The sequence below is a fragment of the Momordica charantia genome (genome assembly GCF_013281855.1).
Source record: "Momordica charantia cultivar OHB3-1 chromosome 7 unlocalized genomic scaffold, Mcharantia_2.0 BLBB01000007.1, whole genome shotgun sequence".
In the NCBI taxonomy this organism is placed as follows: domain Eukaryota; kingdom Viridiplantae; phylum Streptophyta; class Magnoliopsida; order Cucurbitales; family Cucurbitaceae; genus Momordica; species Momordica charantia.
The window spans coordinates 18,659,355-18,686,716 of record NW_028275165.1 but is presented as its reverse complement, the minus strand read 5'-3'; the positions used below and the strand labels follow the sequence as shown (position 1 = coordinate 18,686,716).

The 27,362-nt window shown below is 33.1% G+C and overlaps 5 protein-coding genes across 5 annotated transcripts; 3 read left to right on the top strand and 2 right to left on the bottom strand.

Moving 5' to 3' along the window:
- Positions 1–2,495: 2,495 nt before the first annotated feature.
- Positions 2,496–7,476, top strand: LOC111009572 (protein SIEVE ELEMENT OCCLUSION B). Its single transcript, XM_022282695.2, has 7 exons — positions 2,496–2,801; positions 2,895–2,987; positions 3,855–4,303; positions 4,423–4,520; positions 5,053–5,186; positions 5,293–5,772; positions 6,763–7,476. The coding sequence occupies exons 1-7, from the start codon at positions 2,568–2,570 to the stop codon at positions 7,348–7,350; spliced, it is 2,076 nt and encodes a 691-aa protein (XP_022138387.1). The 5' UTR covers positions 2,496–2,567; the 3' UTR covers positions 7,351–7,476.
- A 4,331-nt stretch (positions 7,477–11,807) lies between these two features.
- LOC111009603 (protein SIEVE ELEMENT OCCLUSION B) lies at positions 11,808–15,112 on the top strand. The gene is made up of 7 exons (XM_022282738.2): positions 11,808–12,154; positions 12,231–12,332; positions 12,426–12,862; positions 13,366–13,463; positions 13,580–13,713; positions 13,810–14,280; positions 14,375–15,112. Exons 1-7 carry the CDS (start codon positions 11,936–11,938, stop codon positions 14,954–14,956), a joined length of 2,043 nt encoding a protein of 680 aa, XP_022138430.1. The 5' UTR covers positions 11,808–11,935; the 3' UTR covers positions 14,957–15,112.
- Positions 15,113–15,667: 555 nt separating this feature from the next.
- NRPE7 (RNA polymerase Rpb7-like, N-terminal domain-containing protein) lies at positions 15,668–17,937 on the bottom strand. Its single transcript, XM_022282637.2, has 2 exons — positions 17,811–17,937; positions 15,668–16,338 (listed from the first exon to the last, which is right to left on the bottom strand). Exon 2 carries the CDS (start codon positions 16,315–16,317, stop codon positions 15,790–15,792), a length of 528 nt encoding a protein of 175 aa, XP_022138329.1. The 5' UTR covers positions 16,318–16,338; positions 17,811–17,937; the 3' UTR covers positions 15,668–15,789.
- Positions 17,938–20,246: 2,309 nt separating this feature from the next.
- On the top strand, positions 20,247–21,542 carry BHLH92 (basic helix-loop-helix (bHLH) DNA-binding superfamily protein). The gene is made up of 3 exons (XM_022283005.2): positions 20,247–20,736; positions 20,830–21,129; positions 21,309–21,542. Exons 1-3 carry the CDS (start codon positions 20,374–20,376, stop codon positions 21,435–21,437), a joined length of 792 nt encoding a protein of 263 aa, XP_022138697.1. The 5' UTR covers positions 20,247–20,373; the 3' UTR covers positions 21,438–21,542.
- Positions 21,543–24,494: 2,952 nt separating this feature from the next.
- LOC111009892 (small ribosomal subunit protein uS19x) lies at positions 24,495–26,750 on the bottom strand. The gene is made up of 4 exons (XM_022283123.2): positions 26,612–26,750; positions 26,377–26,528; positions 26,228–26,285; positions 24,495–24,949 (listed from the first exon to the last, which is right to left on the bottom strand). The coding sequence occupies exons 1-4, from the start codon at positions 26,612–26,614 to the stop codon at positions 24,701–24,703; spliced, it is 462 nt and encodes a 153-aa protein (XP_022138815.1). The 5' UTR covers positions 26,615–26,750; the 3' UTR covers positions 24,495–24,700.
- Positions 26,751–27,362: the final 612 nt, after the last annotated feature.

The window sequence follows — 27,362 nt, the reverse complement described above, 5'->3', positions numbered from 1 at the left end:
CCAATTAACCTTTACATTTTTACATTCTTGCACAGTTTGCTTTGAAGTCATTTTCTGTAATATTAGAAATAAAGTTAAATATGTGAACAATTAATATTATATACATAGTAGCGAGTTTTTTTTCTTTTTTTTTGGAAAATTGTAGTGGATAGCAAAAAAATTTTATATATTAATAATATACCAGACACTCATATAAGTAGCATATCAGATATATATCACATACATATTGCAAGTATATCAGACATTCATTTCAGTAGTATCATATATCACATACATATATTAATAGTTAGATATATTACAGATGTATATCAAGTAGTCATTTTAAAATTTGATCTCCGCTTTTTAGAAAAAAAAAACAATGCTATATTTGAAAAAACTTAATTGGTTGTTATTTTGTTAATTTTACTAAATATGTTTGTCATATTTACAATTGTCCCTTTTTTAATTTATTGTTAAAAACAAACAAGCAGTGGGATGTCTTAACTTACTATCACAAAACAAATATTTCGTCGCTGAAAGTTATAATTTTTGTAATGATGTTCAAGTTGGCTACATAATATTGTGTGTAACTATGATCTTTCTACCATTTCTCTCCATTTGAGTACTTTTATCTAAGTCTCTGTTTTTATACTTTTATATGTTTTTCACCTGCTCTCTTTAACGAAACGATTTCTCTTTCGAAAAAATATATTTGCAACTTATCTTCATATTATTATTATGTCAACACTCTCTCATGAATTATATTAATGTAAAAGTCCATCTAAGAGGGATACTCTCAAGATCTAGAAATTCTTAAAATATAATAGAATAAGTCAATTATTCGTTGAATGCGTATTTTAATAGATGAGATATTCTATTATATCATCTCGAAAGTGAAATATCGATTACTCGATCTCAATCGTGCAATTATTGAGCTAAAAATTACACGAACATATAATAGAAGATAAATCATTCCTAATTATATATTTTTTAAAATGTTATCATATACTTGAGATAAATTTGTTGGATTAAATTATAGCATAAGTTACTATGCCTTTGATATTTTAGAGAGCTCATTATCCTTCTTATTCTTCAGTTAAAAAGCTTATTACCAGATGTCTATATGTTGTTAGTGAGCATACGAACAAAAATTGAAACCATGAGAAATTTGGGTTAGAATTTAGGATCATTACTTTGTGTCTTCCAGGAGGGTAAGAAATCCAACCAATTTGGTTTTTATATCCACTTTGTTATATAGTTCTTCCGACTTTACTTTTGGTTTCACCCAAAAGACCTCATACCAATAGACATAATTGTTCTCGTCTATATACCATAAATCATACTCTTCCCTAATCAACGTAAAACTTTGTTTGCATTCCCCTCACAAACTCATCACACTTAATCCAACTGATTTCGATTTTCCTTCCTGTCCAAAAATGAACCGAAGAGATTGTTTCACCCCTAATTGTGTCATCGGTCGCTGCACTCTAAAATAATGTTTTAAAGCTTAATCCAAAAATAATGTTTTAAAGCTTAATCCAAATTCACATTTATGCACCTTGTCAAAACAAAATATCAAATTATGTAAGTCATTTGTTGCATTCTTTAAATAAACTTGTTATATTTTATCCCTTACTAACATGAAACTTCTAAAACTATAAAAACTAATTAGATATAAGTGAAAGCTACATTATAAAATTCTAAAACGTGATTTAATCATTTATTATTCCTGCTTTTTAACATCAAATAAATAAAAAGCTACAAAATTTGGGATGCCCCCACTTTTACACCCTTCTTATCTAAAGTTTTAGCTAACTCGACCCATTGGATTATAAAATTTAGTCCCTAAAATTTGAATTTAGCTAAAAGAACTTGAGGAAGCAATTAAAAACTAAATTCAAACTTTAGAGACTAAAAATGTCATAACTTTAAGGACCAAATAAAAACTAAGTCCAAATCTCAAGGACCAAAAATGTAATTTATTATTATTTTTTTTTTTACTTCTTGTCAAGATTTTAAATGTCAATGTCAATGGAAATGTCGAGATCTCAATTTCATGGAAATATCGACAATATGTCGATGTCGATGGATATTTCTGTAAAAGTTATAGAAATTAAAAAATTGTAAAAAATATTTAAATTAACGAATAAACATTTTCATATTTCTAAATAAGTTTAAAAAATAATTAATATTATGTATATATTAGTGACATTTTGTCGATAATTTTCATATTTTGTCAATTTTTTTATACTATGACGAGAATGTCGATTTACCCCTCATGTCAATGTCGAACCCATGAAAACATGGACATATCGACGGATATTTATAACCATACTTCTTTTAAATTAAAGCTTACTCAAGCTTACTCAGAAAGCTAGCTAAAACACAATATTCTTTTATTGAGACAAAAAAAGATTGTGTTTTCCTTAAAGTTTGTTACTTCTCAGCTTTGTCTCTTCATTTTCTCCCTTCTCAAGAGCTATAAATAAGAGAGGAAATCGAGCAAATGGCACACAACACAATCTCTCTTCTTTCCCTCTTTGCTTGCATTTGCCTCTTATCTCTCCATTCCCCTTCTCTCTTAAACCATGTCTCTACCACATCCCACCAACCCCATTGCAGCTCCATTGGTGCATCCTAAACTTTCTACCACCACCAAGGAGGACCCAAGCCTAAGACACTTGTCCGATGAGACCATTACCGGCCACATATACACTAAACATCGTGAGGACGATAGAGTCAAGATCGACGTAGACAATTACACTGCATTGGTCGAAAGTATCATCACAACCGCTGATCGAATCACTGAAACTGTTTCTCAAGTAAACATTTTTATATGGGTCTTTCTTTCGTTAACTCTATCATATGTCTTGTTACTGGTTTATATGTATATGATATATTGATATTAATTTCAGGGCACCGAAGGACGTTTGATATTTTCAGACGATTTCTTGAAAGTGAATGCTGTGGATCCACCGCTCTGCACCCTTCACCAAATATCGAGCCAGGTCTCTTAAAATACTTTTTGAGCAATTATTTGGGTGATATACATATTTTGTTATTATTATGCAATAAAATTTCCATGTCATGCATGTCAAGATATTTCTAAATGTCCGAGCGAGCATAGCTCAGTACTAATTGACATATATCTCCTCATAATAGGTCGTGAGTTCGATCCTCACCTTCATTTGCTGTACTCGAAAAACAAAAGATATCTATAAATGATTAAGTTTAACCTAACCAATAAATGATTAAGTTTAACCTAACGAAATTTAATCTCACTACAAAGAAATAAAATAAGGCTTTTCCCGACGATTAAAAATGTCGAAAAAATCCTTAAAAACGTCGGGATCGAGTAATTTTTCCTGATCAAAATTACGCCTCGGGAGAATAGGGGCATTTTTTTGGCATTTTTTAAAATCATTATTCCCAACGTTTTTAAACAAAAAAGTCGAGAAATATTCAAATTTTCGTGACGTTTTTTTTTTTAAAGTTTGGTAGGTAGCTTACTTTTCTAGACGTTTTCTAGAAAACGTTAGGAAAAACCTACTTTTTTTCGACGTTATCGGTTTGGCAAAAGAGCTTATCCCAACGACTTTTCGAGTGTCGGCATAAATATCGTTGGGAGAACCATAAATTCTTGTTGTGTCTTTTGGGTTCATGGGTGATTAAACATTTGTAAATTGGTACTAGAGCTCGAAAGTCTTGTGCTTGAATTTTGGAATGGTCATTTTCTTCCTATTTAATATTAATTTTCACTTTTTTGGTCCTATGCAAATTTTCAAGCCCCATACAAATAAGAGAGAGTATTAAGATATCATCAGCACTTTTCGATTTATTAGTGATTTAACCGATTTAAAAATGCATTCTCTCAGCTGGCTTGCAAAGCTCCAGGGATAGAAAAAGCACATCAAACAACACTATACATTCTTGATATATTGGTGAGCTATCCATGGGAGGCCAAGGCAGTGCTAACTTTGACTGCTTTTGCTACTGAATATGGAGACATTTGGCATCTGAACCATTATTCATTGTTGGACCCACTTGCAAAATCATTGGCCATGATCAAACGAGTCCCTTTGTTGAAGAAACAACTGGACTCCATCAAATATCGGCAGGTGCTTCTTAGCCCCAACAGTTTGATCTACAGCTGCTTGAGAGCCATGAATTACATTAACAAACTCAAGAACTTCTCCAAATATGACATTAAAGAACTTACAGAGTTGTCTTCTGTGCTTCGCCAAATTCCACTGGTTTCTTACTGGATTATACACATTATTGTGGCATCCAGAACTGAGATTTCAAGTTATTTGAATGAAACTGAGTGAGTATATTATTACAATTCTTATGATGATGATCTCAATCATTTTTCATGTTTATTGAATGCGTATTTCTATTTAATTGGTAGCTAATTGTTTTGTGGTTTTTTTTATGATCTTTCAGGGGCCAATCGCAGAAATATTTGAATGAGTTGGCTGACAAGATCCACTCTATACTCAATACTCTTGAGAATCATCTCAACATCATTACAGCACAACAAGGTCAAATCCATTGAAAATCAAAAAATAATCTATAACTTGTGCTCCTAACTTTTGGAAAATAGATATATTTAGTTCCAAGAAATAGTTTGAGTGGCTTGGAGTCTGAAGGAATCTCCTTATGGTCTCGGGTTCAAGTAATGACCCTTGCGTATGTTCGGGTATGGGGACAGTGTGTATACACCCAGGTATAGGGGCATAAAGGCTAAAGGGCCACCAACTCCTGGGTAATCAAAAAAGGAGATATATTTAAATTATAGGATAAAATACTATTTTGGTTCATTTTAGTTTTTGTACTTTCAAAATTTTCACTCACTTTAATTCATGTACTTTCAGCTTTGGTTAATTTTAGTTACTGTAATTTCAAAAGGTTTGTTTTCGTTTTTATACTTTAAAAATGTGACTATTTTAGTCCCTCGATTTTATTTTTTAATCTCATTCTTTTCCATCACAATTTCAACACAACGTTGCATTATTTTTCCAACTAAACAAAAAAGTTGCTAACATGGGGAATTGGTACATGTAATGGATGCAGATGAGATTGGTCTGTATAGATGGCTTGTGGACCACATTGATAACTTTCCAACTGAGATAACATCGGTTGTGCCTAAGCTTATTGAAGGCAAGGTTGATGCAAAGCCTTTCATAGATGGTTCTACTCGATCACAGGTTCCCTCCTACACAAATTTATAGAAGAAAAAAAAAAACTTTCTTTTTTTCATACTTGATTTTTGGATCTATTTAACTTATAGGATTACATGTTATGCTTATACAGGTTAGCATTCAAGATGCTTTAAGAGAAAAGAATGTGATCTTGGTAATTTCTGGATTAGATATCTCGGACGACGATATTCGAGCTCTTCATTTGGTGTACAATGAAGTGAAAAAGGAGGAGAAATATAAGATTGTTTGGATCCCAATTATTCCTGAGCATTCTGTAGAAGACAATGAAGAAGAAGCTCGAAAGAGGTATGAGTACATAAGCTCTTCAATGAAGTGGTACATTGTGCCATACACTACAAAAATTGCAGGATGGAGATACCTTGAGGAGAATTGGCAACTTAGACAAGACCCATTAGTTGTTGTTCTGAGCTCACAATCGAGAATTGAATTCACAAATGCAATCCATTTGATTCGAGTTTGGGGAACTGAGGCGATTCCATTCACAAATGGGAGAACTAATACTTTGTTGGGAAAGAATTGGCCTGAGTCCACCCTTTTCAAATTTATTGACCAACCAAGATTGCAAAGTTGGGTAAGTACCTAATTATGGGCTGATTTGTTAACGTCTTCGTTTTTTCTTTCTCGTTTCAAAATTTTAAGTATTTGGCAACTATTGATGTTTCTTATTTCTGGTTAAAGAAAACGTTCTCAAAAATTAAAAAAAAAAAAGAAAAAAACAAGGGCCCGTTTGGTAACGTTCCCATTTCATGTTTCTTGTTTACAATTTTCTTAAGAAATCTAAGCCTTTTACAACTTTGTTTCTTGTTTCTCATTTTTTGGCAACATTCTCGCAACTGTATAGAAATTTTGGAAACAAACCAAACAAATTTTTCCTTTCCTTGTTCTCATTTTCAATTTGTTCCAAAACATAAATAAAAAGATTATTGTTTTATTATACTTGAATTTTTAGGAGTTGAAACTATACAATAAATTTTTCTTCATTAAAAATAAAGAAGCAAAAACTAGAAACATGAACCTTATCAAACGGCCCCAAGTTTCTTGTTTCTTGTTCCTATTTCTAACAAAACCAAATTTCTCTCTTTTTTCAATGGAAAAAAATAAAGATTAAGAAATAGTTACTATGTTTTTCTTTATTAAAAAAGAAGAAATAAAAAACAAGAAACGGGAACGTCAGAGCCTCGTTCAATAACGTATTCTCGTTTCTTGTTTCTCGTTTCCAATTGGTATTAAGAAATCTAAGCCTTTACAACTATTTATGTTTCTTGTTCCTCACTTTTTTTAAACACATTCTCAAAATTACATAAAAATTTAGAAACAACAAAAACAAGTTTCTTATTTCTGGTTCTCATTTCCAATTTGATCATAAATAAAAAATCATATTTTATCATCCTTGAAATTAGGGTATTGGGGTCATGCAATTCTATTTTCTAGAGAAATCAAAAACAAGAAATGAAAGCGTTACAAAAACGGGTACTATCTTCTTTCGTCCCTCCTGTTTTCACTATATTGTTTTAATTGACATCTTATATCTTGACGAACCAAAAATTTCCTTTTTGGTCAGGTCAATCAAGAGAGGAGCATCATATTTTATGGAGGAAAAGATCCCAACTGGATCCAACAATTCGAAGAGAAAGTAGTAGAAATCAAGAACGATCCATTCATAAAGGAAAAAGGAATTACATTTGAAATCGTTCGCGTGGGAAAAAACATCAAAGGACAGAATGATTTTACTCTTTCACCTCGTTTTTGGATCACACAATGGGGTTACTTTGTCATCAAGAGCCAATTGAGAGGTTCAAGTGCAACTGAAACAACTGAAGACATCCTACGGTTGATATCCTATGAAAATGACAACGGTTGGGCAGTTCTAGCTGTTGGATCAGCTCCGTTGCTCGTAGCACGTGGCAATTTGGTTCTGGGAGTGTTCGAAGATTTCAACAAATGGAAAAGGAATTTGAATATCAAAGCTTTCCCTGATGCGTTTAGAGATTACTTCAGTAATGAGTTAAATCTCAAATTTCATACTTGTGAAAGAATGACTCTTCCGGGATTTAGTGGCTGGATTCCGATGATAGTAAATTGCCCTGAATGTCCTCGTTTCATGGAGACGGGTATAAGCTTCAAGTGTAGCCATGGCCGCCCCGAGTGATGTCAGAAAGCACACATTCTTCGCGGAGAAGTCCGAACTACTTCGACATGTTGTGTGCTTTATAATATACTATATGTACTACTATATACTAAATAATACCAGATGATCTGACTCATCTTTGTTGTATGTTTGTATCAAGTTTGATCCTATTAGGCCTACGCATGAATATTATTGCATGTGAGTGAAAACTAGTTGGTTTTTTCTCTCTTCTATCTTTTTTTCTGGTTTGGAAAGAAAATTTTCGCTACTGCCATTAAGGCTTAATAAAAGTTTAGTCGTTAAAAGGTCTGACCATCTGCTCAGATAGATAAGACATCTATTATCATCTTCAAAGGTTAATACTTAGATCCTTCCGTATTATAAGAGTTAAACTAGAAAATATTAAGATATAGTTTTGGGTCAAAATATTTAAAGCTCACTAAAAAACAGTGAGAAAAAAGGGCAAATGAATGAAGAAAAACACTGTAACTACAAAATTGAGGAAATCGTTCGGGATGACCTAAGTATTTATGGGCTAATCAGATTTGTTGTCTAATTTTTAAGAAACTTGTTCTTTTAACCTTCGTTGATGTCACATATCACGTAAAATTATGTTTCACTCTTCTCCCTCGATCACATTCCAGTTCTTAATAATTTTCCTCTGTCGCCTTATTTTTTTTTTCCACTGCTCTCAAAATCAACATTCTCCATTCAAATTTTCTTTTCATTCACTGTTTTTTTTTTAATTAACTGTTTGTTCTTTTTTTCTCCATTCTAATTAAATTAAAATCTTGAGAGTGTGCGTGTATATATATACATATATATTTTTTTTCCTTTTTTGTTACCCTTTGTTTCCTTTGCTCTCAAAATCAAAATCTGTACTTTAATTTTTTTTCATTTTTTCCTTTGCTTTCAAAATAAAAATCTTCAGCTTAATTTTTTTTTTTTTTTTGTTAATTGTTTGTTCTTTTTTACTCTACTCCCAAAATCAAAATATTCAGTTTAACTATGGAAATAGTTATATGATTATCACTATACCGAGGTACGGGAAGAAATTTACGTGTTAGGGTGATGTCACCAAAGGTTAGAATGGACAATTCAGTCCTTAAAATATCCCTAACAAGTTTTTAGGAGGAAAAACCCTGGGCAAAAGAGAAGAATTTGTGACATATAATCAAATTTTTGGTAGTTTCTAATATTTCCTTTTTTTACCACCAAAACCTTAATTGTTAATTTTTTCTCTCTAAATTAAAATCAGTACAATAATTTTTTCAATTTCTTTTTTTAGTTCAATAAACTTTTCGAGTTTTTTAGTACAATAAATGTGGGGATGGAAGATTGAACCTCCAACTTCTAGAGAATGTAGAAGATGTGTCTTTATCGCTAAACTAAGCTCATGTTGGCTTTCGAGTTATACGCTATATGGAATAAAAATATTTCATACTAAATTTAAATTTTTAACCTCTTTTATAAATGTTTTCTTAATGTTATTTCTCATATATACACTTTTTTATCCGTTAATATCTTGTTCTTTTAGGAAGTACTGGTGCACCAAACTATTTTAATTATGCCAATTAGTAGAGTATACCTCAAATTCTAAGGTACTTGATACCTTGATTTTTTAGTGACTAAAAGTATCAAGAAAATCTTTTATAATTTTGTTGTTTTTAGGATTTCAACTAAAAGCATGCAGCACGTGGAAGACTTCCCAAGTGTTAATTATATATATAAATATGTATACACCCACCATTTTATTTGATTTAAAATGCAGTTTGATCTTTCAATAATAATATCCTTTTGTAATTTTTTTCTTTTTTTTTGGAAATAAAGGTATCATTAAGGGCATGTGAAGATCATACTAGAAGTAGGAGGTCTTTAGAAATGCACTCCTATCAAGTGAAATGGACGACACAATACCATAATTACAAAAAACGAGAGATTTTGATGACCAAATAGATGCAATAATCGTAATTACAAAAGCATAATGGAAAGTGGCGAAAAGACGAGCCCAAAGAGTCACGATACAAGGGCAATATCACTTTGTAATTGTATATATGAACTCCGAAGTTACGACTCTAATTGGTTTGGTTCGGTTCAATTCTTGGGTCGAGCCGAAATCCACTGACCAAAAATTAATGGAAGTGTAAAAAAAGGGGAAGACTTAACTTTGGAATCAAATCAAACCAAAATGATAAATCAACAGTTTGTCATTTTGGTACGTGGATTTAATTGGTTAGGATATTCTACTTGGGCTTTTGGTCGATTTTCATGAATAATAGTCTATGCTCTCGGATAGAATATTTCAAATATTGTAATTAACAACTCAATATTTGTAAAGGAGTATGTTAAACTATATGGGTATATAAGCAATAATCATGCTACTTATGTTTAAATCTTAGCATAACTCGACAATGAAAGTTATATAAATACTCCAATTCCAAAGTTAAATATTCAAATTCACAGCCCTATATTTATGGTACATCATTTTTTTTTAAACAAGAAACTATTTCATTCAAAAGTATGTGAGAAATGTACAAGGTAGGGAGGCTATGAGAAGACACTCCAATTAAAAGAAATGATTGATCTATCGTAATTACTACATTTATTATATATCATTATATATAATAATTTGGTTATATATATCTATATATATGTAGGATCTTAATATTTTTTAGCTCATTAAAACAACCATCAATCGTATAATATTAGATTAATAACTTGTTTTTCTTTTCATTTTTTTCCTTTTTTTATTTTCTCTTTTATAGTACAATAATATGTTTTTTTAAACAATTAATAATATATTTAATTCCATAAATAAAAATATTTTTAGTTAATAAAAGTTGCAATAAACAGTTTTTTACTACAACATAGGGGTGAGGTTTCAAACTCACCATCTTTTAGTGAGAGATAGGTGTCTTAATCCATTGAACCATGCTCGGGTTGATAATTTTTAAAAAATATGATATAATATATTATATTATTTTTGCAAATATAGTTCAATAAGTTGAGGCATACATTATTATCAATTCAAACTTAAAAAAAAACACATTTGATTATTCTTATATATTTGATGGGGCAACAATTAATAAATTTATTTATTATTACCCATTATCAAAAACAAAAATATATTACAATTAGAATCTTTGGTGTGCCTAAGATTGTGTGGTGATGTTCTTAGCTTCATCAGTCTTCTTTGATTTTTGTTGTCATGCATGGCTAAAGCTCAGCATCCATCCTTAGTTTATTACGTAAAGCCAATGACTGTGCCTCTCTCTTTATGCTTTAAGTTGTCCCAATTTCTATTACTTTATCCCAAAATTGTCAAAAACTTCGTTTTGGAGTTTTAAACGAATCGATTCACTTACTACTTATTAAGAATGTGAAATTATTCTCATTTTCTTTGTGAGCTGCCGTCAATAAGAAAATTAAGAAAAATGGTACTAATTCAAACTTACTTTTAAGTTATTAACTGTTTTTATTTGTAATATCCAACTTAGTCCATAAACTTTTCTTTGGTATAATTCGTAGTTATGAAGCGGAGATAATACCAAGTATGTGGGTTTATTTATTTGGAAGCTACAGGTTTGTTATTCCCATAGAGTACAAAAGACTCTGTTATAAAAATTAATCTAACGTTAACATGAGTATAGCTCAGCAGTTAATTAAGGCATCGGCATCCTACTCCTTCCCTAGAGGTAAGAGTGACTCAATCCATCATCCCCACATTTATTGTACTAAAAAGATAAAGATAAAACGTTGTTTAATTTATGCATATTAACCAAACCCTCAACCAAGGACCAAGTTACACAAAACTCTAGGCTTTGAAACCCTAAATTTTATAAAATTGAACTTATTAACCAATCTTAACATAGCTCAATACCTTAAGACGTTTATGTTCGACCAGAAGGTTGTGAGTTCGAATCTCCCACCCCACATGTTTTACTCAAAAAATAAAATAAAATAAAATAAACTTCAACTTATTAAAATCATGAGTGAAACATACCTTAGGTAACAAAATTTTTAAAACATAAAATTTCTTCATATCCTTATTGGTCGATGCATATTTTTTGTTATTAATTATTATTATAATTTTCTAACTTATATGGGTCTCTCCTTGTTATTCAAATCTCATCATTAAGCTTTCTTTTCAATAACAAAGATAAATTAACATATAAGAAATGTGGATCTAGATGGAAATTTTGAACCAAATAATGAACACTTCCTTTTGAGTGATGATTAATACTTGGAGAATTGTGTGTTAGCTTGTTGCCCTCATCTTGTACTCAAACAAAATTAAAGTGAAAAAAATCACTATATTCGGTCAATAAAATCTGTCTCCAGTTGGATATTCTTCAACTAAATGAAGCATTTTTATAGAAAATCTTAACTCCAACTCACAATAAGGTATCATTTCACATTCATTCTTGGAAAATGAGAAACACCTGCAAATTATTCTTAGCTTTCTGTCATTTTTCACACCCTTATGAGAAATATAAATAGGATGCAAATCAAAGTGATAATGAGGAAAAATATATAATATCACAGCAAAGAAGAAGATCCCTCTATCCCTCTCAATTCTTTCTTAGCAGTACTAGCCAAAACAAACATGTCCACACCTCGTCCCAAGACCCCAGCCGCTCCATTGGCACTTGCTGCCAACGAAGAGCGGAGCCTAAAGTACTTCTCTGATGATGTTATTACAAGTCATATATACACCAAGCATAGCGACGACGAGGCAATGAAAATCGACCTGAATAACTACATTTCATTCATCGAAAACGTAGTCAAAACTGCAGATCAAATTGCTGAAACTCATCTTGGCCGGGTAGGACTCATTTACATAACTTTCTGATCTCTTCCCTATTCAAGTTTCTTTTGGTGATTTTATGCACATTTTTCAGGTACAAGGAAGCAAAGGGCATTTTGTATTTTCAGATGACCCCTTGAAATATCCCTCCTCAATTGATCCACCACTTTGCACCCTTCATCAGATCTCAAAAGAGGTCCTAATTTTCCAAAAAAATTATCAAATAGTTTCTGTAATCTTTCCTTTTAGTATTGAAACTAATATGGTTATAATGTAAAATTCTCATCAGTTGGCATGCAAGGCTCCAGGAATAGAAACAGCCCACAAGACAACACTTGACATTCTCAACAAACTGATAAGCTACCCTTGGGAAGCCAAGGCCGCGTTAACCTTCGCGGCGTTCGCGACAGACTATGGAGTTATTTGGCACCTCGACCATTACTCTCACTCGGATCCGCTTGCTAAATCATTGGCGATGATCAAGCGAGTGGCGTGGCTGAAAAAAGAGTTGGAGTCTTTCAAATACCGACATGTCAACAGTCTGATTTACAGTTGCCTACAAGCGATTAAGAACATAAATGAACTCAAGAACATATCCAAATATGACACGAAAGAAGTTCCTGAGTTATCTGCAGCTCTTCGCCAGATCCCCTTGGTTTCTTATTGGATCATTCACACTCTTGTGGCTTCAAGCACTGAACTTCATAGCTATCTTTCTGGCGCAGAGTAAGTTCTTTTTTTTAACTCCACGATGTCAAATGCCAAATTAGAAATGTAGGCTTGCTGTAACTATTTCGTTTTTAGTTTTCTTTTTTTTTTCTTAAATTGGACTTGTTGTACAATTTCATTGGTAAGTTTTTCACCTCTCTCGAAAGCATACTTAAATTCTAAATTTTAAAAACAAAATAATTTTTTGAAAATTACTTTTTGGTCTCCAAAATTTGGCCTAGGAAGTTGAAAATGTTTATTAAAACTCTATAAGAAAAGGAACACACATAGATAATAACGTCTCTAAGCTTAATTATCTAAAATATCTAAAATAGAAAACCAAAACAAAACAGTTATCAAACAAGGTCTTATATATTTTAACCTAACACGAATGGCCCCTTTCTTCCTTCTTCACTCCACTCCTCTGATCTTCTATCCACGTGGCTTTCAAGGTTTTCCCAGATCGATGTTTGTTTACCTTTTTTTATCAACTAATTAACGGTTGTTGTGGCAAATTTCAGAGGTCAGACACTGAAATATTTGAACGAATTGGATGAAAAATTCCGATCTTTACTTTTCACATTTGAGAAGCAACTCCAGTTCATCCGAGAACAACAAGGTCAATTTGCAGTCGCTTTCTTTGTCTTTAATGGAAGCTTTTTTGTAGTCATTTTACTTAATAAGAAAGAAGAGAAGGAAAAAAAAAAAGCAAACATTTTGGTTTCTGTATTGCAGAAGAGGTAGAACTTTATAAGTCTCTGGTGGGTCAAACTGATCATTTTCCTACTGATGTGACATTGTTCCTCTCCAAGCTGATTGATGGCAAACACAAACCCCAGCCTCTCATAAACTGTTCTACTCAATTGGAGGTCTTGAAACACATCTATAATTCATTGACAAGAAAAAGTTTTGATGTCTTTTTGTCTATGCATTTTATGATTCCAAGACTTGTATTCTCAATGCAGGAACACATTGAGGAGTTTTTGAAGGAAAAAAACTTGATCTTAGTAGTTTCTAAGGGATTGAAATTTTCAATGGAAGATCTTGAGATTCTTCATGTTATTTACGATGAATTGAAAAGGGAAAATAAGTATGAGATTGTTTGGGTTCCAGTCATCTCAGACCCTCCCAATGAAGGTGATGAGGAAGCGTACGAATCTCTGAAATCTAAAATGAAATGGTACGCATTGCCATTCACTACAAAAGTTGCAGGCGTGAGGTTTCTAGAGGAGAAATGGCAGCTCAGAGAAGATCTAATGGTGGTTGTTCTCGACTCGAAATCGAAGATCGAATTCACAAATGCAGTTCATTTGACTCGAGTTTGGAAAAGAGAGGCTATTCCTTTCACGTATGAGAGAGCAAAAGCTTTGTTGAGAAAGAATTGGATTGATTCAACTGTCGTCAAGTTTAGCGACCAACCAAGGCTACGAAGCTGGGTAATGTTACATTTTCATTTTCATGATAAATAGAATAGAGTCAAACGATTGTCTTGTAAACCATTTTGATAACCATTTCTTTTCTTTCTATCAGATTAACCAGGAAAGGAACATCATATTCTATGGAGGACACAACCCCAACTGGGTTCGAAAATTCGAGGAGACAGCAGAAGCCATTAAAAGAGATCCTTTGGCGAGAGAAGAAGGAGCTACATTTGAAATGGTACCCATAGGAAGGAACGACAAAGGAGAGCATGATCCTGCTGTCATGTTTCGTTTCTGGATGGTACAACGAAGTTTCTTCAATATCAAACATCAACTACATGGATCGAGTGCATCCGAAGACGTCTCGCAATTGATATCTTACGAAAATGAGAATGGATGGGCAATAATAGTCAAAGGTCCTACAGTCATCTTCGTCGGGGGTGGCGATCTGATACTAAAAGCAATGGAAGAGTTTCAAGCATGGAAGAAAAACTTGCGCTGGGAAGGCTTCTCTGCTTCTTTCAAAGATTACTACCACGAGCTCACTGCCAAGAGTCCTCACTGCACACATGTGAACATTCTAGGATTTAGCGGATGGATTCCGCTGATCATCGTCTGCCCCATGTGTCATCGCTACATGGGAAGTGGTATCAGATTCACATGCTGCCATGGCGGCCCTGATGTTCTTTAGATCTCACCTTATTATTACTATACGTCTAAGTTCTACTACTGCCTAAATAATACCGTTTGGCTGCCTCTTCTTCTACATGTAAGAGTCCGAAGGCCATGTGGTTCATACGAATGGATGTTCTGTTATAATATTTCATAATTATATTTCGTTTCTGTATGGTTTTGTTCTTCTAGTTAGTCATCACCACCCATGAAAAACTTCTGCTTGCTGAGCCCAAAGCTCAAACAAAGATGAAGATGACAACAGAAGAGCCTAATAACACTATTTCAGGCCTACTATCCAAGAAATTTCCTACATAGACAGACGACTCAATTTGATTTTTCTAAATATATCTAAATATATCACAAGCTTAAAGTCTATTTGGTCCGTAAACTTTCAAGATTTTATTTTGGTTTTTAAGTCTATTCTAGTCCCAAAATGCTCGAAATATTTATTTGTCCCAAAATTTTTTAGAATAACTATTCTATACGAACATGTTAGTGTGAGCACGAATTCAAACCTCATAAGTTGGTGGCAACAGACAGATATAGAGTAAGAGGATATTAGATGAAAATATAATATAGCAAGAACCAAAATGATTATTTTATAAACATTCAAAGACTAAAATAGCCTCTTTGTAAACTTTAGGGACTCATTCAGGACTAAAACGAGATCTAAACCGACATCATAAGATGCATATGCTAACGAAATCAGAATGATAGACACTTGAAATTCTAATAATTCATAACTGTTCTTCACATGAAATTTAACTTCCATCTAACAAGGTTAATTTACATCAAAAGTAGTCGAATGTTGTCACACACGTATTTAGGTATAGAGTACAAAAGCATTCATTAAGAAACAGGCCCTAGATAATCACCTTCCAAACTAACCAGTGCCTGGAATTCCCTTTCTGCCTCCAGCCACTTTGTCCCAATGACAATGAAACGTACTACTACATCTTTTTCAATTTTTGAGAGCTTGTCATTCATAAAGACGGGATTTTCGCCCGGCACGTAGCGGTAATCTGGCATTTTCAGATAAGAGAGATATATGTTCTCAACAGGGCCACATCTCAAGAAAACGCCATGCTTGAGTACCTTGTGAACAACCCCCTCCAAGATCTCTCCCCTATACAGCTTGAAGGTGATACCACTAAAGACAACTGGAAATAAGACGTCTCCAGTCTGTCGAACCTTCCCTTCTCCTATATTTTCCAGTGTTGTAACTGCAAGGAAATATCCGAGATCCTTCGTGGCCTTTTTCGTGGCAAATTCATCTAATAAACGTATTATAATCGACCTTTGGAGCATCAAGCCCTTTGCATCTAAGTTCTCGGAGGGAATTATGACATTCCATGGCAACTGCACTTTAAGAAACATTTTCTCTATTTCTTCTCCAACCTGTCAGAAATTTTGAAGAGCAAGACTTATAATTAGTATTTTGATTTGGGCATTCCTAGTTATCAGCGTTTTATCAACTCAAATGATGTGCCTGAACTAATCACATTTCCAACTATCCCAGTTGATAGCAGAATTATACAATGTTCTGTTTTCAACTTTGAATAAGAATAATAATGAAAATGGGCTACTTCCAATGGGGATGATGTGAGAGTAAAATAAGGATAGTTTGGGAATAGTATTAGTATATTAGTTAGGAAAGTTATGGTAATTAGTTATGGGTGAGTTGGTTATAAATAGAGTAAGTAGGAAGAGAATGGTGTCTTTGAGAATAGTTTAGGTGAGGAGCTTGGAATAGTTCTTGGCAGAGAAATAGTCCTCTTGAAAGTCTATTCATATTGTAATTCCTCTTTAATATTGCAATATAGTTACATTGTTACTTTCTGTTAATCGGGACCCTGGGACCCTAACAGATGACAACCATTACTGGCTTTGCACATCTAATTTTTCACGAACTAAATTACATTCTCATATTCTGGATACTTAAATAAAGAAGAGAAACGGATATTTCATCCATTAATATCAACAATGTCTTGAACAAATGTCACCAAAACGCCAGACTGAAATGGCATTAATCTCTCCAGATTCAACTTACCTTTGCATGCATGAAATTAGTTAAACTTCCTTCCCTAAGAGACGAGTTTCCATATGCTTCAGTCATGCTTCAAGATTTAACCTTTTTACAAGTAATATATCAGATCCAATCTCTTCATCGTCTTCAACATTATTTTTTATTACTCTAGTACAGAAAACTTGCTATCTTCCCTCTGATTTACACTATTTTAGCATCCTCCACAACACCATGGATAAGAAGGCTTCATTTCTAGGTAAAAGGGGGGAGTCGAGCAGGGGACAAAAGAAATAAATAAAACACAAAAGACGACAATAGAATCCTTCAATATATCTGAAAATCTAGATCTCCAAAAAAGTAAACGAACCAAAAAAAAATCCCCTTCACAGCAGTCCGAGGACAGAACAAATCAATAACTTTCTGGACAATGGTCAAACAGCACTACTTTCCTATCCTATTAAATCATAAGTGTGTATCCGTGTGTAATCAGTGATGCCATTCTTCAGTAAATTCGAGCAACAAAATAAACAATCGTATCATTCGCATCAAATTCGAATGATATGTAATCGGAGAATAGTCAAGTAGAAAACCCCCTCAAAATCAATCACAGACTAAGAAACGATCTCTGATTTAGACAATGGTGAAACGGCACCATTTCCTGCTGAAGTGTTAGTGTTCGAGTGTGTGAGAGAAAGAGAGAATGGTCCCATTGTTTAACAAATCAAGCATCCAAATAATCGTAAGGAGAATTATCGGAGAATTATCGAAGAATTATCGAAGAATTATCGAAGAATTATCATACATAACAGAAGAATGGTTAAGAAGCTAGGGTTTGACAGCAGACCTGACGGAGAAGAAGCTTGCCCTTTCCGCTCGCCGAGTTACAGTTCGAAGCATCCGCCGCCCGCTGAGTCGCAACTTTCGAATCCGCGCTTCGTAGGCGCTCGAACCCCGTAATGGGCCTCGACGCAACTGGGCTTTTGGATCTTTGTACGTTGACAAAGCCCGTTGGGCTTTTTGTTTTTGGGCTTTGAATTGGTGGGCCCTGATTCTTGACCCATATTAAATAATAAATATGAAAGTCAAATATGATTATGATTATTTTTTTAATACTCGTATATTGTATGTTTTTTCCTCGTGTTGAATTGAAAGCCTGAAATCAAATTAATGGGGGTGGACCACCGCGTATGGATAAAATATTTATAACACATATTTGATTTTTCTAAAACCATCAACTTCACTATAAAAATATATTTTTAGTATACTTTTTTCAGCTGCTTAAAGTCAAAGCAGCAAGAGAAAGAAGTCTAGAATGCATAGAAGAATGGATAAATTGTATTCTAAATTTGTGAAGTTGGGGTTAGAATTCTTTTGGGTTTTTAAGTTTTGAAATTTTTATTAGAAAATAATCGGTTAAATTAAAAATCTTGTAACTTTCATCCTTAGATTGATTAGTGCTGATTAACTTTGCACTTAGTTCATCCAAAATATTCGTATTAACGAAGATATGGTCTCTTGTTTATATATTCATGAATTTTTTTCTCGTGTATTGGTTACATTACAAATAGTAAAAAGTTAATTGAAAGTTTAAAAACTAATTTCAAAGTTCATAGAGACAATCATCCAAATTCTAATTGGAAACTTACCAAAGAATCTCTCAGTGTAATATCTTATTTGGAGTGTAAATCAAATCCCACATTAATTAGGTACGCAAGAGATTCATGATATATATAACTGAGTACAATTATCACCATTGATATTTTAGATGGGATAAAACCAAAATATGTAAACGTTTATTATAATCGCCATCATTAAATATAATATATTATTAAACTTCATTCTTATAGCATTTAGTAATAATTATTCTATTTTTAAAATGTATTGATATTAATTACTAATGACAAAGTAAAATATAAAAAAATATGTAATATTTTATAATAAAATCACGTGAACTTAAAAGTTACAAATTTTTATTAGAAGATAAATTATTAGTAATACAAATAAAAATAAAAAAGAATATAAGTGTAAAGCAATTAATTAAAAAGTAATGGGTTTTATTAATAGATGTGTAAGATTTAGTAATTAAATTAATAATTATAAAGATGTGAGGCGACAAAAATAAGATTATAACCTTTTAGAGAGTAGTTTTGAATTGGGCCTCGTCTGGCTCGTGGGAGTACCAGAGGCTCCCTTAGGGTTTTCATCTACTAACAATATATGGATGAGCACTACTACTAGAGTTTTAATTGAGATTTTGCATTCAAGAATCTTGCATTGATAAGAGCTTCATAGCACTAATTAGATCATCTGTTGTCTTTGAGTGTGTTCGTAGATTGTTAAATCAAGAAATCGATGAATTCTGCGAACGTCGGTTCGACTGGATGAACTGGACAGCGAGCTCTAAATATCACGTAGAAGACCTGCAAAACAGAGTGAGCACTCCAATGTCAAAGTCAGTAAAAGTTCGAACTAAATCTAGAGAGAATCGAAATGTTCGCGTACCTCCAAATGAACGGAATTGTTCTTATTTATAGGCGTAGACCCCGACAGTGTTCCAGACAAGGCCTCAACGACTCTTTAAGGATAACACGGCGTACTGTCGTGGAGTGTGTCGGAGATGTGACCGAACATCGGTTCAACCAATGATACGGGAATAGGATTATGAACGTGCTTATTCGGCTCGGCAACCGAAAGGGTTCGACTCAGTCAAATGGATGAGTCAAGATGTGTATACTTGGATAAATCATTCGCGGGATCTATGAACCACGTGTCAACCAATCATCTCTTGCCACGCGTATGCTCGAAACTAGATTTTAACGTTTTGATCAATTTTGTAGTTAAAATATAGAGTGATTACAAAGTTTGAGATGAGTCTCGCTAATTGATTTCATTGCCACCATTCATCACAAACAATGAAAATTTTGACTCTCATCTGTTAATTTCCAAGAAACTGAGGTTTATAGGGTTCTCTTCGTCGCGACCAAGACCTTTCACAAACCTTCAACCGCATAAATACTTTGCGGTCCCATCTTCACAGGACTACCTCAAGTTATTCTCCAAACTCCAAACTCTATATTAGTCTTGGCTATCCAGGGTTGGATTGTTCTTATCAAAACAACCAAACAGGACTTTCTGATCCTAAAGTCTCCCAAAACGAACCACTCGGGAATTTTGACCAGAAACAGCCCAATCTCATTGACCACGTGTTAAATAAGTTTTATTATTCTTTATCATTATTATAATTATTATCACCATCCCATTCCCCTCTCCCAAAACATATATATACACAGAGAGAGAAATAGAGACCCAATTCAAAACCCACAACACTGATCAATTCCAGCCTCTCCTCTCGACCGTTGGACAGTTCAACTGATTTTTTAATTTTCTTTCCTTTTTTTTCCCTACCCATGGACGACGGTTTTCCGGTGGAATTCTGGCAGAGCGATGCCTTTTGGCTCGATGCCGATCTCGCTCCAGTGGCCCGAACAAGTGCTTTTGACCCGTACTCGACCCGAACCAATGCCAGATTCGGGCAAGATAACAATCTCGCCACCGCTGCAGCCATCGTCGGTGACAATTCTCGGAACATCAACAAGAGGATGATCGAATTCTGGAGAAAGAAGTGGCATGAAAAAAATAAAGCAGCAGCTGCAGGAGAAGATCTAGAGAGGGAGAAGAATTATAGGCATATGTTGAATGAAAGGTTGAGGAGGGAGAAACAAAGAAAGAGCTACCTTGAGCTGCACTCCATGCTCCCAAAAAAAACTAAGGTTCGTCTAAGAAAACTTTTTTTTTTCGGTATATAGACTGTAGTCAATTACTTAATGTACTAATGTTGTAATTTTCTTCATTGTTTTTTGCAGAACGATAAGAATTCGATCGTTCAAATGGCTGCGAGTACAATACAAGAGCTGAAAACATTAGAGGCAATTTTAGAGAGGAGAGATTTAGAGTTGGAGATTGCATTAGCGGCACGGAAGAGAGAGAAAGAAAATGGGACGACGACGACGATAAGGGTAGCGTTGGCGAACCCTTCGTCGGGGATCAACTCGATGCTTGCCATTCTCAACGTTCTCAAAACCGTCGGAGTAAACGTGAAAGTCATTAACGCTAATTTCTTCGACGCTGAGTTTTCAGCACAATTAGACATTGATCACACCCAAGTAAGAATCTTCTCCCTCAAGATCAGCGGAGTTAGAAAAGCAAATTAAAGAGAAAACTTTATAATCTTTTTTTTTTTTTTTCTAATTTAAGATTGAAGATGTAGAATTTAGAGTCAGTTTCATATGGTGAGAATGGAAAAGAAAAATATGAAGAAATTTTGTTGTTTGATTGATTGTAGATGATGGGAGCTGCCGAAGTGGAAAGAGTGGTGCAGCTGACGCTAACCGAAGCAGAGAGGAAATTTCAAGGGCAGTGCCAGGAAAGAACAAAATTCATAAAACAAAGTTATTTTAATTTTAATAATTAAAGGGACACGTTGTAATATATTTTAATATTGTTTTTGCGTGTCTTGTTGTAAATAAATAAATAATGTTTTTTTCTTTTTTTCCTTACTAGTACTCTTTTTCTTCTACTCTTTTTTGGTTGGACTCATACTTCTAATCATGTGATTTAAGGACGATTTTTTTATAATATGTGGTTACAGATTTAAATTGACTACATTTAACACGTTTTATGAGTGCTGATCAAGTTTACTACTTTTCAAACTTATCCAAAAGTTATCATAAATACAGTAAATAGTATTATTTTATGTTTAAATAGATAAATAGTCATTTTCAAAAGAATTATGTATAAATAATTATTCACCTGACTCAATAATTAGTGAATTAAATTTGATGATGGATGTATCTAATAAAATAGGGCAAAGTATACTAAATGTTAGGAGTGCAAACAGTTAACTCGACTTATCAAAATCGACTGAATCGGTATGGGCAAGCTTATTTGAGTGTCAAACTCGTCGGTGTCAATTTTTTAGAGTGCAAAATTTACTAGTCGATCAATCGTTTGATCTAATATTGACGTAAATCAATCCCTTTGTATTTTAAAAAATTAAAAATATATTACATATAGCACTTCACTAGACTTTTTTTTTACTATTATAAAAAATATAATTAATTATTGAAACATAACACTCTACGAACTATTTTTTAAAAAAATAATTAAACAAAACTATTTTTTAAAATAGTTTGCAAAGGGTTATATTTTAATAATTAATTAAACTTTTATAATATTTTTTAAAAAAATCCACACTTCACCCAATTAACTCAATGTCTCAATTCCTTTTTTTCTAATTTTACTTTGATCTCTTCCTCTACCAACGGGCGAGTCTTTCATCTCATATTTATGGTACTAAAATAATGTTAAAAATAGACTCCCACTGATGTGCACCTTACCAATTTTTTGTTTCATAAAAACAAGAAATTTTAAATAAATCATTGAAAGTAAATTGAAATCTTTAAGACATTAAGGGCAAAATCAAAATCAACCACATTCACATTCGTTCGAGATATTTCGTATGATTTATTTGGTTTTTATTTCCCTCTTAATATACACATTTGGTTTCAATTTTTCCAAAAATTGCTAATATAGATATTTAGAATAAGTTATTTGGTTTTTATTTTGCTCTTACATTTGATTTCAATTTTTTTTAGGGTAAATTGTATAAACCACCCCTAAAGTATGATTGTTGTTATAATTGCACCCCTGAACTTTGAATCGTAAAAATTAAGCCCTTAAACTTTTACAAATTTAAAAATTATATCCATAAACTTTCATGGTAAAAATTAACCCCTCCAACTTTCATAACTTAAAAATTGAATATATTTTTAAATGTTTTGTCCTCCTTTTCTACTTTCTCCCACGACGCTACTTTCTCAATGGAAAACTAAACCTACTCTGTTTCTGTTTCCGCTTCTGAAACTATCTTCGCCAACCGCACTTGCGGCAGGGACACCACGAAGAGGAGTAATTTTAAAATTCTGATAACAAGCGGTAATTAAATGCATACCGATACAATTATACACAATTTTTTCTTGGCTAATTTGGGTTTCTTCAACGGAAGAATCCATGGCCAAGCTAAAATAAATGATCAGGTTCATTGATCTACTGAAATTGAAGTAGTTCGAATACTACTACTTTTTATCGATGCTCGAGAGAGAGAAAAAAAGGGCAAATTTTTTAAACTAAAATCGTCAGATTCTTCAGAAATTCCAGAGGAATGAATCTTAATGTGTCAAAATTTTCAACTCCATAATCAAACGAAGGAGTTGAAGTATCGAACAGTTCGTTGAAAAATGGGTCCTACTCCATAAACAACTCGAAATCCGGCCCGCAGATCCCATGGCATGGCAGTGTGAAGAAAGAGAGGAGAAAATGGAGGAGAGAATATTAAAAATAGATTTAATTTTTTTAATTACAAAAAGTTCCAAGGTTTTAATTTATGAATTTTGAAAATTCAAGTATCAATTTTTTTAATTCATCAAAGTTTGAGGTTTTAATTTTTACATATGCATAATGGTGTAATTTTGCCACCTCTAAAAGGTTAAGGGTTCAATTTTTACGATTAAAAGTTTGAGGGTGAAATTGTCTCAATCACAAAATTCAAGTGTCAATTTTTTAGGAGTGGTTTGTGCAATTTACCCTTTTTTTTTTTAAACTACTAGCGGATAATGTTAGGGACATTTTGCACAATTTATTTGGTTCTAATCTTGCCCCTAATCTATATATTTATCTCAATTTTCTCGTGCAGTTGATAATTTTTGTTCTCCTTGGTCGCTAATCAGTTAATAAAATATAAAAGGCGCAGTTATTTTTACTAATAAAATATATTTAAAAAAAATTGTTGACTAACTTATTATTAGGACTTAGGAGCGTTAATGATTCAATTCCACTCAGTTTTCTTTCTTTTTAAATAATTTTCTTATTTCTTGTTACATGATAATTGACCATGTTAATAAGCAATAACTAATCTCTACACGTTTTTATTTAAAAAAATGTCGTCAAAATTTCATACGGAGATTTTGAAAATAAAAACGGGTTTTTTATTTTAACTTATAATTTATTAAAATATAAATAAAACATTATTTTATCGTTTCTTGGATGTTAACTAACAAAATTCATGTATTTAATAAAGAGAAATTACTATTTTTTAAAAAAGAACAAAAATAAATAAATGAAACAAACATCAAGAACAGCACCAACATCTTACCTCAAACTAAAAAAATAAAAATAAAAAGTAACAACAAAGCATATCCCTAAAAAGCCCATGGTCCAATAGTTTCATTTCATTCTTATCAATCTCCAATAATTTTTAAATAAAAAGCTTTTCTTGTACTTTCCTCTTTTAATTCAAATAAAAAGTCAAAAACACTTGTGACAATCAAATCTTGTTTATGTTTTAAAATTTAAATAAAAATAAAGGTTTAATCATTTTGGATATTCTGAACCGAAATTAATGACCTCAAATATAATTTAAAATTTTCTAATTCAATTATATTTTGTAAAATTAAAATACAGAACTACGATGTAAACAAGTCTACATTCAATTGAAACAAGTAGAAATAAAATTTTAATAATAACACCAGTTTCAAAAAACTAAACTGTTCCAGCTTTCATCACACTACTCAGGTAATGCATATAAAATTGGGCAAAAACTAAGAACAAAATCTGATCAACATCCAAGTTCTTGTAAAAATATGACAAAACTAGGAAAGCAAGAAGTTGACTCTGATTTCACTTGAGAGGAATGAACCTGGAGGAGTGAGTGGCACCAATACCAGGCCTACCGTGCTTGACAGGCTTGTATGAAATGGAGAACTCTGCTAGGTAATGGCCGATCATCTCCGGCTTGATTTCAACTTGGTTGAAGGTTTTCCCGTTGTAAACACCAATAATGCTTCCAATCATCTCTGGCACAATGATCATGTTTCGGAGGTGAGTTCGGACGGGCTCTGGCTTCTCACCAGGAGGGGCTTCCCTTTTCTATTGAGATGGAAAGAAATAAATAAATGAGATATGAGAAAGCGATTGATATAATAATTCTTCTAGTTTATCTATTTCCAGTTGGGGGAGGGTGGGGAGGTATCCAAGGGGAAGACTTCGCAAATAATAGAACAGAAATGTAAAAATTAACACAAATATATAATGATCAACTTCAGAGATTCATGGTGCATCAACTTGCAAATCTACCACTAAAATATCAACTTGAAAAATCAATTACCAAAAACATGGTATCAAGATACAGAATTGGAAGTAGTAAAGGAAGTAAGTGACAAATGCCAAGTTCAAGATGAAAAAATCAGTATAACAATGGCTGCTCTCAGAAATAAAAGCGGCAGTTAATCTATTCCATTTCGAAACTGTTTCCAAATGGCTTATCATATATAAATCTTTATCTGAACTAATGACTGATTATGTTCTTGTACGTATTTGGATAGAAACTCCAGCTTATAGATCACAAGAATCCAAGAGGAAGTTCACTATATACTAAAATTTACACAGACTACTCTTGTCTAGTCTTAATACTATTCAGACACACAACTCCCTAACATCAAAACACCATAACTTCTAATAACTCCCTAATATCTCACGACAGAACCTCTCTCTTGACATTCGCTCTAAGTGCCTTACCCTTTGTTCTTATCCTGAGTCTTCCTTCTTGAATAAGTTAAATGAATAGGCAGCAGAGTAGAGTGTATGTCAAATTATAAAATAGCTTTGAAGAGTTAAAATACAGAGAACCAAGAGAGCACAATTCTCAGTTAAAAAAGAGAATTTCTCGGAAATGCCATCATGTTGTTCATTTAACGTAGATTGCAGATGGGGATTGAGTAGATAAGTTAATACCAGCCAGCCAACAAAGGGTCCAAGTTATTGGAAATTACATCCAATAGAACATAACTTAAAGATATCATCCCCCAAGTACATAAACTTGTTCTTGTAAAGTACCCAATAGAATATAACTTAATGATGTAATGCCCTAAGTACATAAATTTACTTTGCACATATCTACTAATCAAGAAGAAAATTGCAACAGAATTGAGCGGCAGGATCAGGATACTTCCCAAAACCAACATCACTCAAATTACACCCTAGATTTACAAAAATACAGTACTAAATCCACCTACATTTCTACCCACTTACATAAAAACACTTGACACTAAAAACGCATTCCAGAAAACAGCACCGCCAGTAAGAATCGACAAAGAAGACAAAAAAATTTAGAACCAATCCCCTCAAAAAGATGTAAAAGAAAATTACCGCTTTTCGCAGCTTCTTGATAAGGGCCATTGGCTTCCTTGTCAAACCCCTCCGGAACCTATCGCAAAAATCATCAAAAATAAATTAACGAGTAAAATAAGATTCGAACCAACTCCAAATCAATCCAGCACACATTAAGTTATACAAACCTTCTGCGAGCACGGGCAGTGAAGAGCTTGACGAGCTCATCGGTGGACATGTCGAGCAAAGCATCCAAATCGACGCCGCGGAAGCTGAACTTCTTGAACGTCCTCTTCTTCGGCTGTCCTGCCACTGCAACATCGGGTGTTTCCACATCCGCCTGAAGGAGGCCAGAGGAACAGCGTTAAAGAAAATAGAAGAGGAGAGCGATAATTGGCAGAGAAGAAAGAGTTGAAAACTTACCATGGCTAAGGTTTTCGGATCCCTGGGGTGAGAAGATAGACCTAATCGGCGCGAGGATGCTTCAGAATCTGCAGGGTTTTGAGCCTTCGTTTTTCAGCGCTATATATATATCGCTCACAAACTGCAGCTCCAATGGCTGAAACCCTAGACCCGAATAGAACCCGGTTTTCATAATACGGGTTCAGATCTGGGCCTGAGGTGAAGCCCATTTCAGGCCCAATATTTCAAACCATAATTTTTGTTTTTTTGTTTTTGTTTTTGACATCAAAACCTTAATTTTGGTTAATTACAAAAATAACCGATATTAGATAATACTTCGGCTAGTAACACATTTCAATTTTCTTTCAAAACTTCTAAGATTTTTAATCTATCCTAACTTTTGTATAACTGGAAGTGTATATATTTAATTAAAATATTGTTTTCGAGAATCCGGGGTTAGAGACGAAGATAAGAAACATCACCATCTGCGAAATTAACTTGGGAAAAAAATTTCCTCACTTCGTCCTGCTTAAAACGATATTTTCAGAGAGGTTAAATATTGTAAATTTTATTCTATTAGATATGGCCACTTATTAGTAAAGGTAAAATTAAATCGATTATAGAGGGAGAATAACAAATTGGACGTCACCTGAGAACTGATTAAAGGTATTTATTTTCATTCTAAAGATTGAAGGTTCAAATTCCCACTCTACATGTTATTCAACTAAAAGAAAAATGAGTAGTGAGAGAGAATAAGATTGAGCGTATTTCA